Source organism: Musca domestica, unplaced genomic scaffold (assembly GCF_030504385.1).
Source record: "Musca domestica strain aabys unplaced genomic scaffold, Musca_domestica.polishedcontigs.V.1.1 7, whole genome shotgun sequence".
In the NCBI taxonomy this organism is placed as follows: Eukaryota; Metazoa; Arthropoda; class Insecta; order Diptera; family Muscidae; genus Musca; species Musca domestica.
In genome coordinates, this window is record NW_026712383.1 from 13,348,042 (window position 1) to 13,367,121 (window position 19,080).

Here is a 19,080-nt window from a genome sequence, read left to right on the forward strand (position 1 = left end):
TATAATATATATAAACCTGATCCCATTATCACCAATTTCAATAGGGTTCGTCCTTGGGACAAACCAATATTGTTTGCAAAATTTTATCTTAATCCGATAATAAATGCGACCTGCATTTTGTTCACAAAAATACATAGCCGGACGGACGGACTGAAATGCTGAAATCGACCCAGAAAGTTATTCTATGAATATCCTCAGAAGTAACTATGGGTCTATCTTACTTCGTTCTCCCTGTTACAAACGAATGTACAAAGACATAATACCCTTACCACTATGTGGTGTAGGGTATAAAAACTCACCTTATCAACCAGATTGTGATTCTGAAATTGTTCCATAGTGATTGAAATACTGGCAATGAACAGAAATAATTTTCCAAATAATTGAGAACAAATCAAAAGAAATACCAAGGAAATATTTTTGAAAAATAGACAAAAGAAAAAAACATTAAAAAAGTAAAAACAAATTACCCATTCAATTACTTCCCATAAAATGAAATTAAAAAATTTTAATTTTTTTATAATATGTTTTTTGTTATGTTATCATAATGATTTATTTATGACATAATTCAAAATAGATATTTTAACAATTTAAAAAATAATAATAATAATGATAATAAGAATCAAGAGAGTATACAAATCCAAATATCCACCATTTGTTGATTTGTTATGCTTTACAAAATAAAATTAAATTAAATATATATGCAATATTTACTTAATAACTGTAATAATAGATTGCCATATGAAGGAAAGAAATTATAATAATAATAATAATGGTAGATAGGCAAACAAATTTAACAATAAAATAGATTTTCTGTTTGGTTAGAAAAATAAACGGTAGCTTTAATAATAATTTAAAATTGATTGACTAACAAAATCATCATAGTCATTTTAATTACAATATTAATATTATAGAAAAAATATAGCAAATTTATCTTAGAAGTTTTTATGGACTTAAAATGTAATCCTTATGTTTTAAAAGGAAATTCTCTAAAAATGAAGTTGTTTGCATTTATTTAAAAAAATGATTTAACTAAATAAAATTATATTGACTTTTGTTTAATTGTAATATAAAAAAATCTACAGCATTCAAATCAAAACAAATTAAATATCATACTAAAATGTAGGAGGAAAAACAACGAATATGATAAAATAGCTTGATGTGTGTGTGCATGGATTTATGTTTGTTCATAGCTTCAAATAAAGATCCTAATGTAAGGAATCCGACACAATATTTTGTGTATTGCAAAGACTCTAGAAATTAGGGCCTCCTATCTGGCACATAATTTAGGATTTTCAAAAACCAAGAATGTTCAAATGTTCATTCGAGTGGAATTTCCCACACCCACCAACTTAAGCTGACATCGAATTCCCGCAATCGACATTGAACAAATTTCAAAAGAAAATTAATTTCGGTATGAGCATTTTGCGAATGACGATAAGTAAAAGATTTATAAATACAGGGTGAGATGAAAAAATTGCAACCAACTGAAGACTGCTGCCATTTCTAAGCCACTCGTCCGACAGCTGTTAAAATGATTACAGTGACAGCTCATGATATTGCTTACAAGCGTACAAAAGCATTTTCCTGAGAATTTTCAAAAAAAAAAAAAAAACTCATTCGTGATAGAATTCAAGCGTGATAGTGTGATTTCTTTATATTTGGCTGGAAAACCACAAGTAGATATCGTTAGGGCACTCCAGCTTTTAAATGTGAATAAATCTTTTGTATCTCGTAGCATCGCTCGTTACCCTGATACTGGTAGCGTAGCCTGACGTCAAAGAAGTGCACGGAAGAAAACAGCAACATCAGCAGAAATGGTTCGAAAAGTAAGGAAGCGACTAGATCGAAAACCGCGTCGCAGTGGCCGAAAAATGGCTCGTGAACTGAACATATCGCAATATTCCATTTGGCAAATATTGAAAAATGAGCTCGTGGTAAAGCCATTGAAATTCCAAAAAGTGCAAGAACTTACACCGCAACAGAAAGAAACTATATCGCACGCTCAGCACGCACCACCCAAAAATGGTTACAAAATGAGGTTCCTCGCTTCATTTCCAGCACACAATGGCCACAAAAATCTCCGGATACCAATCCGTTGGACTATTGTGTCTGGAGTATATTGGAAAGCAAGGTTGGCACTAAAAAATACCAAAGTGTCGATCACCTCAAGCAAGTGCTTCGCCACGAATAAGCCAAAATACCGCAGAATAACATTCGGGCAGCGTGTGACGGTTTCATTGGACGTTTGAAGGCCATAATTCGTGCCAAAAGGAGACCAATTCGAACAAATCTAAACTTATTCTAAAATTTGATGCTATTTCCGACACGTTTTGTTTTATTCAATAAAATTTAAAAAAAATGTACAATTATGGCGTTTGACTTTATTGCAGTTTTTTTATCTCACCCTACAGCTAGGGTTGAATTGTGACATTTAATAATCAGTCGCTTCCAATGAAATTTTTAAATTAATCAAGCTTTAATCGGGGCCAAAATCTCGCATTCAAATCTTTACATTTTAAGCTTAATTTAATTGAAAATTTCGGCAGAAATGACCAACTGTCAAAATGTTAATTTGCATCAATTGTCCTGAGGATCGGCAACCTGTCTCTCTGCAATAACAAGGAGTTCGTTGAATAGATAGACCGAGATTTGAAATTTCTTATATTCTTATATATTTTGCAAAAATTCTCTTCTTATCTTCCTTTGTGTGTTGTCTGTAAAGCCTGCTTTAAGTTTGTTTAAATAGTCTGAAGGATGTCATCGTTCAGGCCTCTATAAAAATTTGCTTCTGGTAATTCCCACCTTTCCGCGTTTAAAGAAAGAACTCGTTTTAAAACAATTTCGCAAAGCCGAAATAAGACTATTTACGACATTCTTTAGTCGGTCCAAAAAGGCGTCATTTAGCCAGCATCTGAAGAATCCCTTCGCTCGTCTATAAGGACACCATTCACCTTCAATAAAATTATCATCTATAAAATACCCCCTTTTAGGTAGGATGACCACAAAGTCTACATTTAACACGTGTACGAAAACATTCGCTTAGCCTTCCTTTTTTTCCTGTGCTGGCGTACTCTGTCAAAATGCAATCATTAAACGCTTAGCACGTCTCCTCTATTTAGCACGTCAGAAAAGGTCTCTTCAGGCAATCTATAATAACTTTTTCCAGATTGCCCTCAAGGATTTCAGGCACAGGTTTAAAACTACTTAAAAGACCCGCTGAAACAAAAGTGTAAACCAGAGTTTTGTTGCAGTTTTTTTATCTCATCCTGTATGTGTCCCATAGTCACAGAACATATCCTCCAAAGACTTACAAAACATATGCTTTGAAAACTGCTAGAATAGTTTTGGAACAATTTTCTTTTATTGCTTCAATTATCTTCATAAGAGAGAGGGCGGTAGTAATTTATCAAAATTTGATAGCAAAAAATATCTTTTGTAAAATAACTATTCGATAACAGAATATTAACATTAAGAAATCTTTTTTATTAAAATCCCTATTTTTTCTCCAAAAAATTGTTTAATGCACACACACAATAGTACCTATTTTTTATGTATTAAAAAAACAAGAAAAACATTCAGTTATTGAACCAGGAAAAATAGCATGCGATTTTGTTTAGACTATTAAACTAAAAAATTTTTTAATTTTTAATAATTTGAGCATATTTATAAAACATTTGAATTTATTATTTTATTTATAATTAAATACAATAATAATAATAAAAATAATTATGACTTTTTTTTATTTATTAGACACAAAATGTAAACAAAATTGTTTTAGTAATTATTTTAACTAAAATAATAATAATAATAAGAATTATTTAATAATTGAAAGAGCAAAAAAATTAAAGGGTAACATACATTCAAAAATGTCTTTAAAATTATAGCATTCTTTATAATTATAATAATAATATTTAATGAGGGCTTGTTTCATTTATTCTGTTTTATAATCTTAAAAAAAAAAACAAAAACAAATTGCTAAAGTTTTGTAAATTTTAGTTTTTGTTTGTTTTCATATTTGTGTGTGTGTGTGTGTGTTGTTTTGTTTGTTGGTTTCTGGGTATATAAGTGATACTACTTCTGTTTGTTTTATTTATATTAAATTACATGCTAATTGGTTGTTGCTTTTAAGTTTTGTTTCTTTCGTTTGTTTGCTTTTCTAATTTGTTACAAAAATTTACATTTGCATTGGTTTTGTTGTTAATCATAATGTTTCGTTTTATGATTTTTACTTTGTTAATATATGTGTTTTTTTTTTTTAATTACTAATCTCCAGATGTTGTTAGCTTTCTTCCCATTTTTTTGTTATGTTTTGTTTTAATATTAACAATAATGACTTATGTTATGTGTGGTGGTTTTTTTAAATAAACAAAATACAATTGATAATAATCATGGTATATAGTATTAATAATAATAATAATATTACATATTTAACAAAAAATAAACTTTAATTGTAATTGTTTATTGCTTAAAAGTATTATATTTCTTTAGAGTTTCTTGTTTTACTATTTTTATAATAATCAAAATTAAAAAATTAAAAATCATATTACCTTTCTCACATTTGATCATTTGTTGTGATCTTCATTTCCTCATTCTTCTCCTACTTCTTCTTAAATATATAATAATTGTTTTAGTTACATTAGTTTAGTACATAAAACCAATCATAAGCTACTAACTTTTTTCTCTAGTTTCAAAATTCTCTTTCTTTTATCCTTTTTGTTATTATAAATAAGGGGAAAATATGGAAACCTACGAATTAAATTAAAACTCTTGATGATTGTTGTTGGAGTGATGTAATCAAGTTTTCTTTTGAATTGAAATTTTTGATGTTGTTAGTTGTTTCTTCTTTGCTAGCTATTTGTTTTGACAGCAGCGCAAAAGATTTGTGTATTATAAAGTAAATTGTGTTGTAGTTGTTGTTGTGATTTAACGTAGTTTGCCGTTCTAGTTGTTGTTTTTGTTGTCGTTATTATTGTGTAAGCATTCCATCTTTGAGTTTCTTTAGGCCAGCTTGTACATAACGAAACACTTCATAGACACTGCTGTGCAAGGTCAGTGGACCATTTTTATGATCCAAGGCAATGAAGAAGTCTGCAAATAAAATATTAAGGATAAAATTTCGTATTAAATAATTACGATCGATAAAATTAGAATTCCAAGTATGTTTTTTTAAGAGCCTATAAAATTATCAAATTTGGAAGGCAAAAGATTACTGGCAATGATAAAATAAAACTTGAATTTTAGTTACATCTCAAATTCTCCCTCTACCCCAGCTTTGCATAGAATGAATTGATGTCATGCTCAGCAGCAGAATAGTCTATTTGCACATTGGGGACATCTCCATTGGAAGATTAAACTTCTTTCAACACGACTTTGAATGTTTCCTGTAGGACTTCCTAACGACCTTCTTTCGAAGTTCATAAAAACATGTTGTTGATCGGTATAAGATTATTTCTAAAGTTTCCATGTAGGTTCTTTTGTGAGACTTTCTTCAATCATCTAACTTAAAATCCGTTTTATTAGGCTTACCAAACCAATTACTCCCTTTAGTGTTCTAAAAGTCCTCCCTTTATGTCGGCTATAAAGACTCCCAATTAGTTCGTCTTATCAACTCTATTGGGGCGAGTTGATGATCTTTTATATACGATGGTATTTGACATAATTTGGGTAATATTGCAATTAGGTACTCTAGAGGGACTTCCTTAGCCCGTCTAAAAGACGTACTTACTTACCAGCTTTAAATACTTCTTTTAGCTCGTCTCGTCTGGCACATCTTTGAATATTCCATTTTAAGTCTTCCTTAAGACCATCTCTCGAAGAACCATAAAAAAGTCTTTACGTTCGTCGATAAAGATTACCTTTAAATTAATTTTGCTAGTCTATGAATATTCCATTTAGGTCGTCCATAGAACTCTTTTTCTTCAAAAGATCGTCTGCAAAGTTTATATTTAAGTCCTTTTGCGAGACTCCTGTCTATCGTCTATAAAAACACCCTTTAAAATAAAACCAGTAAGGAAAAGTCAAAAGTCGGGCGGGGCCGACTATATGATACCCTACACCACTATGCATATTTAGTAGAGCTCCCGTAACAAAATAATTTATTTGAAGTAGATCATATCACCTATCAACATTTGGCTTAAGAGCAGTTATAGTTTGGCTTCAGAGGGAACTAATATACAGGGTGTGATGAAAAACTGCAAGCAAGACTGATGTCATTTCTAAGCCATTCGTCCTGTGGCTATTAAATTTATTCCAGTGAGAGTTTATTATATTGTTTACAAACGTACAAAAGCATTTTGTTGAGAATTTTCGTGATGGAATTCAAGCGTGATAATGAGATTTCTTTATATTTGGCTGGAAAACCACAAGTGGCTATCGTTAGAGCACTTCAGCATTTAAATGTGATTAAATCTATTGTGTCTCGTAACATCGTCAAAGAAGTGGACGGAAGAAAACAGCAACATGCGCAGAAATGGTTCGAAAAGTAAAGAAGCGACTTGATCGAAACCCGCGTCGCAGTGGCCAAAAAATGACTCGTGAGGTGAACATATCGCAATATTCTATTCGGCAAATATTGAAAAATGAGCTCGGGGTAAAGCCATTGAAATTCTAAAAAGTGCAAGAATTTACACCGCAACAGATAGAAAATAGACTCAAATGTTTACTTTGCAAAGAGGTCAGCTTCGGAGGACTCAAGCGCCGGCCATGGTGATGGTATGGTCTCGTGTGGTCTCTCGCTCGTATTAATCGACCGTAGCATCAGAATAAAAACCCGATAATTATCGCGAAAATATTCTGGAGGGTGTATTAAAGCCTTGGGCATGCAAACATTTTGGCCGCAGATCTTGGACATTCCAAAAGGACTCGACACGCGCCACCCAAGAATGGTTACAAAATGAGGTTCCTCGCTTCATTTCCAGCGCACAATGGCCAGCAAAATCTCCGGATAACAATCCATTGGATTATTTGGAAGCAAGGTTGGCACTAAAAAATACCAATGTGTCGAACACCTCAAGCAAGCGCTTCGCCGGGAATGGGCGAAGAGCAACATTCGGGCAGCGTGTGACGGTATCATTGGCCGTTTGAAGGCCATAATTCGTGCCAAAGGTTAGCAATTCAAAAAAATCTAAATTGATTCTAAAATTAGATGCCATTTCCGACATTTTTTGCTTTCATTCAACAAAATTTAAAAAAAAAAATGTAAAAATTATGGCGTTTGACTTTGTTGAAGTTTTTTTTTTTATCTCACCCTGTATAAGGGGCGACCATGGTTGAACTTCGAACCACTTGACATACACACGCTTGACTGCCCTTTTTTTTCCACATCTCACGACCTATCTCTTAAAATGTAATATTTTTACAAGGTCTCTGAACTTTCTTTAGTATCGAGTAAAATTTGCTCTTCTGCTTTTGAAATCATATGAAAATTGAGAATAAATTGATCCTAAAATATATATGCAATTTGGTAATACATACCGGTAAGATTGTTTTGTTTTACTAAACGATCGGCTTGCTCCCATAGCTCGTGACTATTGGCTAGGTAATGGAAATATTGATTTTGCTGTTGTAAAGCTGAGTGTATATCTTGAGGCACAATTTTACCAGGCGGTGTATTCGAACCAGAACCCTAAAAGCAAACATTACATTTGAGTATGAGGTTGTTTTGAAGAAGAACCCGACAAGCAACTCACCTGTGAACATACCGAATTCGAAGGAGACATGGATGATGAAGTATTACCATTGATAATATCACCTTTACCGGATTTAAGGAAGTCCATGCATATTGTATTGACTTGGCGAAAGGAAATTCTTTTGAGTTTAAACAACTTGAGGGATATTAAGGATTGGCAGCGGAGACTATAACAGAAAGGAAGAAATCAAATAAAGACCCACAAAAATATAAATTGTTTTGCCATATTTTTACCTTAATACAGCATATTTATTAAGGGTACTAGTTTGATCGGCAGATGACACTTGTTGCAACTGGCGAAATTTTGTAGTAATATATCTGCAAAGAAACATTGAGAGAAGAATACAAATAAGTAAAATTACAATTCCCTTAAATGTTTTACGAAAAGGAAATCTATGCACTTTACTCACTTAATCAAAACCAAGGTGTCCTTGTACATAGTCCAAGCTGGATCTTCAGTACGACTTTGTTGTTCCATAGCAGCTCCGGACAAGAGAAAATAGACAACAGCCTCTAAATATAATGCCACCTGATTGAGGATATTTTGTTCGCGATCGGCAGCATGTTTTCTTTGTATAGCCTCCTGCAGGAATGTGCCTTCCTTGGTTATGCTGGAAAAATAACAGTTAATTAACAAAATGTATTCTCTGCTTAAAACAAACTAAAGGCAAGATAAGAGGTCAAATAGGATGTGAAATGAAAATGACTTAAAAAATGTGAAACTTTTTGGTTTGGATTACTTTGGTGAAGAATTTTGAATTTTGGCCAAAACGGATGGATTATCGGTGGTGGTGTTGTTGTTGTTTTTGGTGGAGTAGGTAGTGGAGTTCGAATATTCAAGAAATGATTCCGCAACAAACCTGAATTCATCGTGTAGTGCTTCCTCGTCCCGCTCGAAATATGAACGGTATATGACTTTGGGTGTTGTTGCTGTGCTTGGTGGATCAATGTTGCCATCAGGTGTTGTTGATGATACCATTGTTGGGGTAGTAGTATTGGAATCTGATGTCGACATTGCTTTTGCATTAGAAGTTCCTGACACAGCCGGTTCTGCGGTTGGGTGTGTTGTGTTTAATCCAACATTGGCTGGCGGTGGCATAATTGATGTAGTAGTTAATGACGACGTGGCCATTGTTGTTAAATTGCTAATCTGTAAATGCGCGGGACTGGCAGTGTTTGTAACAGTAGTACTGGTGTTCTCGGGGAGAGCATTATGATCCATACTGCTCTTATCAATGTTGTTGCCATACGATTTATCGGACTGTTGCTCTGGCTTTTCTACTTGTAGTTGCGGATGTGATTTTTCCGATTCTAACCGCTCATGGTTAGTGGGTGGAAACTGCGATAAAGGGAAATTATTTTTTGAATAATTAAAAATGGTTTAGTTATAATTTGATACATACCTGCATTTGCGTACTATTATCTATACGCTCAGCATCCAGAGTATCTTTTGTTGCGGGTTTTAGGAAATCCATCATCACATCTTTTGCTTTTTCTAACACATCGCCAGCGTCATTTGTCATTAACTTTTTATCCTTTTCATTTACGCCAGCACCAACACTGCCAAACATATTTGTGACAGCCGCATTCGCATTCGCATCCTTGTCTTTGTTGTCTTTCTCCTTTTCTTTATCCTTGTCCCTCTCCCTCTCCTTTTCCTTTTTTCGCTTCTTTTCCTTGTAAGGACTTGAACTCGAACTTGAACTACGCTTACGTCTTGGTTTAGCCTCGAGTAACTGCTGCATTGTGTCAGTAGTATTTGGTGAACAAATTGTCGAAGATTTTTCGGACATTTTGTCCAAATCACTGGGTTTGAAGTCCTGTTTGAGCATTAAGAGTTCTTGTTTGATCACCGCTGGATCTGTAGATGCAGCATCAGCTTTGAATTTAGTCTCCGAATAATCCATGGCATCGGGCTCATGTTTTATGATTTGTTCGTGTTTAACAATCGGACCCAATTTGCCGCCACAGTTACTAGGCGAAGCATAGCCCCTAGCCATTGCAGTCACTGAACTGTAACCATTGGGTGGACCAGGAGGTAGTAGATGGGAACCAAGGTCCTTGGGTGTTGAACCACCGCCACATATACTGCCATCTGTTGAACGACTGCTCAAACGACCGGGATTTATAACGCCCATATCTTTGGCAATGTCATGCAAACTTTCTCGAGAATGGGAAAGTTCTCTTTCGGCTGTAATTGAGGCTCCGGCCTGCAATGGAGTACGATTGCCAGTGCTACGAGGTGTAACACTCCCGCTGCCGCCTGACTTCAAACGCATTTGCGTGTTGCACGAATGCATATCCGCATTGAGTATAGTCTCGTGATCATAAATGGGAGTGCGTCCAGCGCTAGCGGGTGTTAAATAGGGTTGGCTATTTGTTGCCGCATCACGACCGTATAAACGATAAGTATTTGAATGCCATTCTGCGGGTATAGGTAACAAACGAGAGAGATCAATTTTGCATATAAGCGAAGTTGGCAAACGTGATGATGATGGAGGCGGTACTATTCCTGCTGTACCCGCTGCCGCTGTTGCTAGAGAGGCCGAAGGCGTGGGATTAGTTGTAATAGATGACGCATTAACCGCGGCGGCTCCTATAGGAGGTGTAGGTGTGGGCGTCCTTGTGGTGGGCGGAGTTCGTGTTGGCGTCCGCGTTGGTGTCTTTATACGCTGTTGTAGTTTTCGTTCAGCACTTGTGGTCACACGATCGAAAGGAACACGGTCGGGCGTTCGATGCGACGCCGTACCCATTAAACAGCCTGCAGTTAAAACCTGAGTAGCCAATGGTGGCAAAGATCTGGGCGATCTCAATTGGCCGCCCGGTGTGAGACGAGGTGATTGTGCTGTGGGCGTGTGACCTGCTGCTGCCGCTAGATTTTCCTGTGAGCCTCTTAGGGCGGGAGAAATGTGTTTCTGAATTTGCTGTTGTTGCTGCTGTTCTTCCGATTGGTCTACAATAAGGACTTGACCCTGCTTTTTAGCTCCGCCTTCATTGGAAGTTTTAAAGATTCGGGTCAGGGTGCTGATCTTATTTTTATCACTTTTGGGTTTATCACGTTTGAGTTTCTAAAGAGACGAGAAGCAAAGAAAAACGATTAATATAAGTTCATAATGGTAATGGAAAAAACTATGCGACCGTTGCTTACCTTTTCCTTCCTAGCCACCCCTAAGTCCGAGTCGGAATTATCCTCTGCGCTGGACTCAGAAGAAAAGGCACTAGAACATGGTGTTTGTTTACGGCTGCGGTTGGACAAAGCACTTGAAACTTTATAAGGTGATTGTTGGTTCACAGAACGTTGCGAGGAGCCTCCACTGCCCGTACCGGCGGCACCGTTACTAGCCACTGCTGCAGCTCCTATCGACTGGGTTGCCGCCGTAGTACCTGCTGCCGTTTGTTGGTTTGCAAAAATTGCAGGTGGTAGGAAATCTTCTGCCGACGATTCCGATGAAGACGAGGATGGTGAGGACAAACATATATTATTGAGCTTCGTAGAAGATGCAGTTGATAAGTCTTCCAGAGATGATTTACGCGTATTGAGCTTCTTAACAATCCGTTTTAGGTGTGCAGAAGATGGCACTGCTGCCGTCACCGCTTTGGTGGATGTTAAATCTCCGGGCTTTTGCAAAGCCTTTGTGGCCGTATTCTCATCGTCGTCGTCGTCCGAAGTCAAAGAGGGATAAGCATCTGATTGCGTGGGCTTTTTGCTTGGTTCTTCTATTTCTGAATCGGAAGATGAACACGAAGATTTTGAATTTGAAAATGACGAGGAGTCCGATGATGAACTGGAATCGTCACTAGTGGAAGTCTTTAATGCAGTCTCTTTAATCTGTGTCTTTACAATTACCGGTGGAGGCGGCGTAGCTTTCAATGCAACTGGTGAGGTTGTAGGCAGTTGCTGCTTAATTGGCGTTGTTGTTATTGGAGGTCCTGCCATGGCTTCTTGCAGAGCTAACGAATTTGTGGAACTTAGTCTTGACATTCTTCTTCGTGCTGTTGCTGTGGCCGAATCCTTGCTGGTGGGCGTTGTTGTTGGCGCAGTTGGTGGTGGTTTTTTGTTGATATCTTTTTTGGCGGTTAAAGTTGGTCCCTTGGTGGCAGTTACTACAACAACAGGAGGGCCTGTGGCCGCAGTTGTACTCGAGTTGCCACTGCTTGGTGTAGCGGTTTTACGCGGTCGTCCACGGCCCTTCTTTGTACCACCGGGAGTTGTCATGGTTTTGGCTACCGCTCCACTTGGCGGTGATGTCAAACGCTGCTTGTTTGCATTGTCAGACTCTTCATCGCTGGTATCAGGGGCCAATAAAGCATTTTGCTGCTGCTTCAGTTTTTTGCGAGGTTTTTTCGCCCTTGTCGGCGTAGGTGGTATGGGTGCAATGGGTGCTGTCCCTCTGCCATTGCTGCCAGAGGAAAGTGGTCCCAATGGTATCATTGTTACTGTATTGGGCATTTGGGCTTTTTGCATTATGGGTGGCGAGCGCGGTAAAGCCGTAATTGCCGCTGGAACACCGGGTATTTGCAGTGTACCTCCTGGTCCTCGCACCGGCAAACGCTCTCTGGAACCCTCATCATTCGAGTTGCTGTCGGATGATAGAGTACTAATGGGATTCAAGACATCATATGGCGTCACGGTAGTATGACCTCCTGCTATGACCATTGTTTCATGTTTTATTTGATTTGTGTTCATACTTAAAAAGTCTGACACCTGCTGTTGACTGGAAGTTCCGCCCAACGATGTAGATGACTCTTTTTTGATGTCAGTCAATATGGGCGACAATGGCGTGACCAAAAGACTTGACGTTTTTCTTGTAGGAAAAGCTGCAGTTGCTCCAGCCAAGTCCGGATGCTGGAATGTCTCATTTTTGCCACCATCCTTTTTATTTCTTGATCTTCTTGATGATCGGTCTATGTCTTTGTTGACGTTGTCATTTCCGTTGTCATCATCGTCCTCATCATCATCGTCGAGCATAGACTCGTTCTTTATGTTTGTTAACTGTTCGGGAATAATTTGAGCACCGCCCTTTAGTGTAATGATTTTAGCCACATTCATGGGATTTACAGAATTTGCCACTGAACCCGCCGAAGGTGATACTACATCTTGCGTAGGCGTCTGATGCTGAGGTGCCTTATTAAAATAACGACTCAGCTGCCATTTAGTAGTATTTGGTGAGGGTGTTTTGTTCGATGACGATGAAGACGAACCGCCGGAGGGCGGAGCCGATGAACCCAATCCGGAGGAACTACTACCGCTACTGGCTGTGCAACCTGGTCCAATTTTCTTTTTCGATGCCAAAGAACTTGACATCTGTTGCTGGTGTTGCTGTAAATGATGTTGGGTCGCTGCGGGAATAATGCTCTGATTTGTTTCACTTTTAGAAGATTCACTGCCAGACTCACTGGAATCAGATTGAGAACTGTCACTAGAGTTCACAGCTGAGTGTGAGGAGAGCTTCACACGATCATCATCGGATTCTGATAGCTCCAAATCATTCTCCAATGTATTATTACGATTTTCTATAGGTGGGGGTGTTGGCTTCTCAGACTTGAAGGGCTTCAGGAAACCAGTATCCTTAGTTCGACCCATTAAAGGTGATAGTGGCACTGTAGGTGATGATGTTATGGCAGCATTATGCATTGACGAATATGACGAAGAAGACAGCGACAGTCCAGTGGAGGCGGAGGTAGATGTCATATTATTAATGGCTGAAGCTGAAGAGGCATTGGCGGCAGGTGGTGGTGCTATATAGGTGCTGGAGGTTGTGGAAGAAGAGTACGAGGATGACGATGATGATAAATTATTGGAGGCAGATTGTGTAGAAGGCATCTGTGTTGCTGCTGCTGATAGGGGAGGCACATATCGCGGTGCTGGCATATCGTTATGTGGCGGCGACGAATCCAATGGCTCAATCATACTATTCGTTTTTTCCGATATATCAAAGCTATATTTGTGCTTATTCGGCTCATTGAGATTATAGTTTTCCATTAGAGTATTGTGCGGTGTGGCATCGATGCCAGTCAGCATTTTAGGAGGACGAAATGCTGTTGTTACTTGATTAAGAATTTCTTTGATATCATTTTCCTGAAATTGTACAAATACAAATTAAATTAAATATTAGCTTATGTGTTGTGCAAAAGTTAGTAGATGACCTAAAGCAATTTGCGGAAAACAAATTAAATACTGACAACAAAATTTTTTTATTTGACCATGTAGGTGTGTACGTGATGCGACATTAGGTATTGGTTATGGCATTTCCAAACAAAATTCACCTTGGCATCATCAAGCACAACTTTTCAGATCTTCGGACTGGCATGCAAACACTGGGATATATAATAATCAGGAAATTATTCAGTAATGAATGCTTACCTCAGTATGAAATGCTGGTTTTTGGCGTTGTTTTGGTATTGAAGGTTGCGAGAAACGGCCATTGTGCGTCGTTGATGATGATGCCGATGGCGGTCCCAGATATGATTTTTCACATGCAGACGATGATGATGACGTTTGACGTCCATTTGGCATATGTGTTGAGGAAGGAGGCAACAAGGAACCTGGTGGACCTTTGGGTGGTGCCATGCCACTACTTAAACGATTCACCGATTGCCCTGGATAGCCACCACGTCCATTGTAAGGTGGTTTATTATCAGCCTGTTTGACATAAGGCGCTTGTCTTAATTGCTGTTGATGTTGTTGATAGTGATGTGACGGCGGTGGTTGTTGTGATTGTGGCGGAGGTGGAGGCTGCAAACGCGATGATGACGATGAGGAGGACGACATTGGCGATATTAGCGACGACGATGCTGGACTTGTGGGCACAATGCCAGGCAGTACGGCATTAGGGGGCATTTGCCGGTGTCCTGAATTCGAAATGCCCACCGTATAAAGATTAATAAAATCTTTGACTTTGGAGTAGTCACCCAATTTGGCAGCAATGTCATCATCATCCTCGGATGGATTTACGCGACGAGGCTCAGAGAATAATGCTACCTCGCGATTTGACGATGATGATGCTTGTACTTGCTGCCTTTCCGATTTTTCACGTTCTCTTCGCACTTTTCGTTCATATTCATAGTCATCCATGCTAGAAGAAAGTTCAAAAAAAAACAAAAAAGAGAAAGTTAATAACAATTAAAGATCAACGAAACAACATGAAAAAACACACATTCACACATAAACAATTTGCAACAATTTCACATAATATTCTTGCGACAAAAAATATAATAAAATCAAATTTATTTTTTTTAATTTATACCTTACACGATCTTAACTTAATTTTATTGGTGGGACATTCATACTACGGCAGCACAGCGAAAGACTCCCTTGGGAATCTAACATACTAAATAGGGGTGGGTTTGTCGTACTATGAACTCTTCTTGTATTACCTGCATCAATGGTTTTCTCAAAATTTTCTCAAGATACAAGTTTAAAAGCGTTCAGCATTCGAAGAATTGCAAGCTGCTTATTTTAAAGTTTGCTTGTAGAAGTTAATAGAATTGTTATTTTTTTGTTAACAAAACATTGTTAGTTATATGATAAAACACTATCGCTTTCTGCCATTTTAGATTTATCGCGATTTCAACAAAAGAAGATGCATCCAAAAAATTCTATAACAATGATTGATAGAAAAAAACATATGTTCGTGCTATTTCATGTAAACAACCCATCGTTACCTGTCATTCACAGTGGTTGAGTAAGTGTGGTTAGGACGCTATTGTGAGTTATTTTATTCCAGCAGGGTTGTATTTGCGAAACATCGATTGACATGTTAAACAAATTTGGAAGATCACAATGGAAGATATTACAACAATTTTGTTTTTGATTAACTTTTTTTGTGCAGAATGGAACAAAACAAAAAAATGTGAAGAGTTGAATGTGTGTGCATGCCTGGATGCAAGCAGTAACTTGTTAGGGTGGTTCATAAGTAAATGCTTTGGAAATTATTTTATTTAACAGAATAATGAAATATTTTGTAGAAGCCTACAATTTTCGATTGTTTTCGGATTAAATTTGGCATTCTGCTCAAATTATTTATACATAAGAAAGATACTCTAGTCTATAGCATTGAAGCAAATTTCAAAGGCGGATGTAGTCCGACATCGGATAAAAAACTAAGCTAAACAAGAGTATTAAGGTGGGAGTACATAAAACGCTTTGTTGACTGGCTTAAGTCATCGACTGGCTTCTTCGTAGAGGAACAAAAGAGTTTTAGGTTGACTTAGATTTTGGGCCTATGCTCCTTTGTTCTATTCCGAAGAACCCAGTCAACAAAATCGTTTTATGTATACTCACCATTATATTTTATTATTTTCCCATTAGCGTAACTATAGGACATTAATGGGATGTTCTCCATGGAATGTTTTCCTTGGAATTCCGATTCCTATAAAAACAATAGGTTATAGGACATGCCTTTTAATACCCTCCACCATACATAGTGTGGAGGGTATATTAAGTTCGTTATTCCGTTTGTAAGTCAAGGAAATAATAATTTTAGACCCAACAAAGTAAGATTATAAGTTGAGTCAAAACGAATAAAAATAGGAAGCTAACATTTTGCAGCGATCTGTCTTTTGTTTGCAGGCAGGTCAAGTTCGAAGATGGACTATATCGGTCCACTATATCGTATAGCCCTAATATAACGGTACCCCCGATATTCGGTATTTTGATAATTTTAACCACATTTTTCAATGTTATTGCCTAAAATTCTACACAAAGAGTTCCCTGTGAGTACAATTTTTTTAAGGGTTTGTCATAATTTTTTGAATTTTTCATGCATTGTTTCTCGGATTGATTTTGAAAAATCCCTTTTTAACTATTTTCACCTTTAAACGGTAAAATGTTTTTCATTCTTTGTTCTGTCATTATTTTTAAATCCATCTAAGATACTACATCACAAAATGCGAATTTAAAAGTATATTTTAATTGTTTTGTTTGTGTAAATGCATTTACACAAAATATTTTTTTAAAGAAAAAATGCAAAATGTTCTTTTTGTCAAACAGATCAGATCGTCCACCTTATTTATGTTTAATCAGCTGTTTCTCTATTGAGACGTCAATACTTGCAAGTATTCACAATAGTGTGATATTACTGTTTATCTGATTAAACTTTTATTGTTGTGAATTATTTAATCAAAAACAATGATAATACCTATATAGTTGTTGGTAATGATTCTTTCAAGACAACACATGCAATCTTTTATAGACAACGGGGTCAGGGTTGCGGTTAACAATGATTCGCTATAACAACAAATACACATCAAAATACAACTCTATTATATATATATAGAGAGAGGAGAAAACACAGTTTGACAAAGAGAGAGATAGAGAGTGAGAGTAAACAAATTGTGTTCGACCGTAAACGGCGGGCAAAAGCAAGCAAGTGCAAATATAATTAAGGGAAGAGCTTATGAAAATGAAATTATTAAAACTGATGCCCGTAAATAAAAGCACATTTAATTAAAAAACCACAACAACACACGCAAAGTGATACCAGAATTTGTTAATCTAATATAACAACAACAACATATACATTTGGGTACAAAGAAATATCCAAGAATTGCAACAAACATTCCAAAGTGTGAGAAAAGGTGAACAATTGATTTGTTGTTGTCGGTTTAAATTATTCACACCTCATCTCACTTGCTTCGGACAGAGGGACATAACAGACAAAACAAAACATAGATAAAAATAAATACGTAACTTACTTGCAAATAAATATTCAAAATAATTGACAATATTTTTTTTTCTGTCTGTCCACACAGAAAACCTTTTTATATTGGTTAGGCGCACCTGCGGCAGCTGCTGATCTCTGTGTGTGTGTTTTGTTCTTGTTGTTCGTAAAGGTTTGAAATAATTTAATTCCGTTGTTGATTGATTAATTGTTTTTGTAGCCACAATTAAATTGTATTATGCGTGGGGGAACAACAACAAAATATAACATTCTCCACACGAGGAGAGAGAGAGAGGTATGTGTGTTAAAAGAGAGAGAAATAGTGAAAGAAAAGTGTATATTAAGGGAAAACGTGGCTAAACAAATAACAAAATTCAGGGGATCCCCTCTCTCTAAATGAGTAATCCTTTGGTATGCGTTGTGTATTTGACTTTAAAACATTAAATGTGTCTTGTTCTTTCGATTTATAACAAATAGGGAATTGTATTCCTTGTCTTGTTGCCGTCTATCGTTGTAGGTAATATTTCTTGTTTTCCAAAAAATGCTTTTGTTTTGGAAATAAATCTTGCGAGATTTTCACATTTCTTGTGGGATCTCTCAATTTGTTCGACATTATTGTGAATGGTAGGTTTTCTTTTGTTGCTTGGGTAAATATTGCAGGTTTTACTTGTTGTTGTTTTATATTGCTTTAAAGATAATTTTCTTTGCGATTTTATAATTCACAATATATAGGTAGGTAGGTATTTTTTTTAGAAAAGGCATTGACATTTTGTTTGTGTTTTTTTCGTGTGATTTGTATAAAAAACTATTTTTCATTATTGCTGTTAAACCTGAAAATAAGCAAAGAAGAAGTTAAAGAATAATTAGCAAAGCTTTAAAATTTTTATCATTAAATAAAAAACGAACAAGCAAAACAAAATTTATGAATGTTATTTGAATTGAAATTATATTTATCTTCGATTTCAGTCACAATAATACAATTCGCTATTTAATTCGATGATCAGCTGGTCTTGATGTCTTATATGTCTTACTGGATGACCAGCTGTTTTCCTCTTAACTAGCTAAGTGCATCTTTATTGTGAATTATTCGTATGAAAAAACAGGGTGTGTTGAAAAAAACTGCAACCAATTTCAGACTGCTGTCATTTCTAAGCCACTCGTCCGACAGCTGTTAAAATTATACCAGTGACAGCTCATTATATTGTTTAGAAGCGTACAAAAGCATTTTGGTGAGAATTTTCCAGAAAAAAAGTTATTCGTGATGGAATTCAAGCGTTATAGTGTGATTTCTTTATATTTGGCTGGAAAACCACAAGTGGCTATCGTTAGAGCACTCCAGCATTTAAATGTGAATTAATCTTTCATCGCTCATTACCGTGATGCTGGTAGCGTAGCCCGACGTCAAGGAAGTGGACGGAAGAAAACAACAACATTAGTAGAAATGGTTCGAAAAGAAAAGAAGAGGTTTAATCGAAACGCGCGTCGTAGTGGCCGAAAAATGGCTCGTGAGCTGCAATTTCCTGCAATATTCCATTCCATTGAAAATGAACTTGGAATGAAAGCCATTGAAATTGCAAAAAGTGCAAGAACTTACACCGCAACAGAAAGAAAATAGACTTAAAAGAGCTAAAGAGTTGCTTCGCTTGGGCGAAAGTGGTGAACTGCCGAATTTGGTTTTCCCCGATGAGAGAACCTTCGTTGTCCAGCAGTTAGTAAACAAACAAAGTGATC

The 19,080-nt window shown here is 36.6% G+C and overlaps 1 protein-coding gene across 3 annotated transcripts; it reads right to left on the reverse strand.

Moving 5' to 3' along the window:
* Positions 1-524: 524 nt before the first annotated feature.
* LOC101892616 (AF4/FMR2 family member lilli) lies at positions 525-18,118 on the reverse strand. Of its 3 annotated transcripts, none has more exons than XM_059129902.1 (10): positions 17,384-18,118; positions 14,052-14,763; positions 10,836-13,766; positions 9,091-10,755; positions 8,428-9,026; positions 8,098-8,298; positions 7,922-8,005; positions 7,689-7,854; positions 7,474-7,624; positions 525-5,088 (listed from the first exon to the last, which is right to left on the reverse strand). In XM_059129902.1, the coding sequence occupies exons 2-10, from the start codon at positions 14,760-14,762 to the stop codon at positions 4,967-4,969; spliced, it is 6,630 nt and encodes a 2,209-aa protein (XP_058985885.1). In that variant the 5' UTR covers position 14,763; positions 17,384-18,118; the 3' UTR covers positions 525-4,966. The 3 variants fall into 3 exon arrangements, with proteins under 3 accessions (XP_058985885.1, XP_058985884.1, XP_058985886.1); XM_059129901.1 differs by lacking the exon at positions 17,384-18,118 and adding an exon at positions 15,065-15,296; XM_059129903.1 differs by lacking the exon at positions 17,384-18,118 and adding an exon at positions 15,065-15,295 and having other exon boundaries at positions 8,548-9,026.
* Between the last annotated feature and the right edge of the window lie 962 nt (positions 18,119-19,080).

What these genes read in the sequence shown, in the direction of transcription:
- LOC101892616 (XM_059129902.1), bottom strand. Translation starts at nt 14,762, where the DNA reads ATGGATGACTATGAATATGAACGAAAAGTGCGAAGAGAACGTGAAAAA. An exon ending in AACCAGCATTTCATACTGAG is followed by an intron (nt 13,767 to 14,051) that starts GTAAGCATTCAT and finishes GTACAATTTCAG; the next exon opens with GAAAATGATATCAAAGAAAT. An exon ending in AATAAATATGCTGTATTAAG is followed by an intron (nt 7,855 to 7,921) that starts GTAAAAATATGG and finishes TTTCTGTTATAG; the next exon opens with TCTCCGCTGCCAATCCTTAA.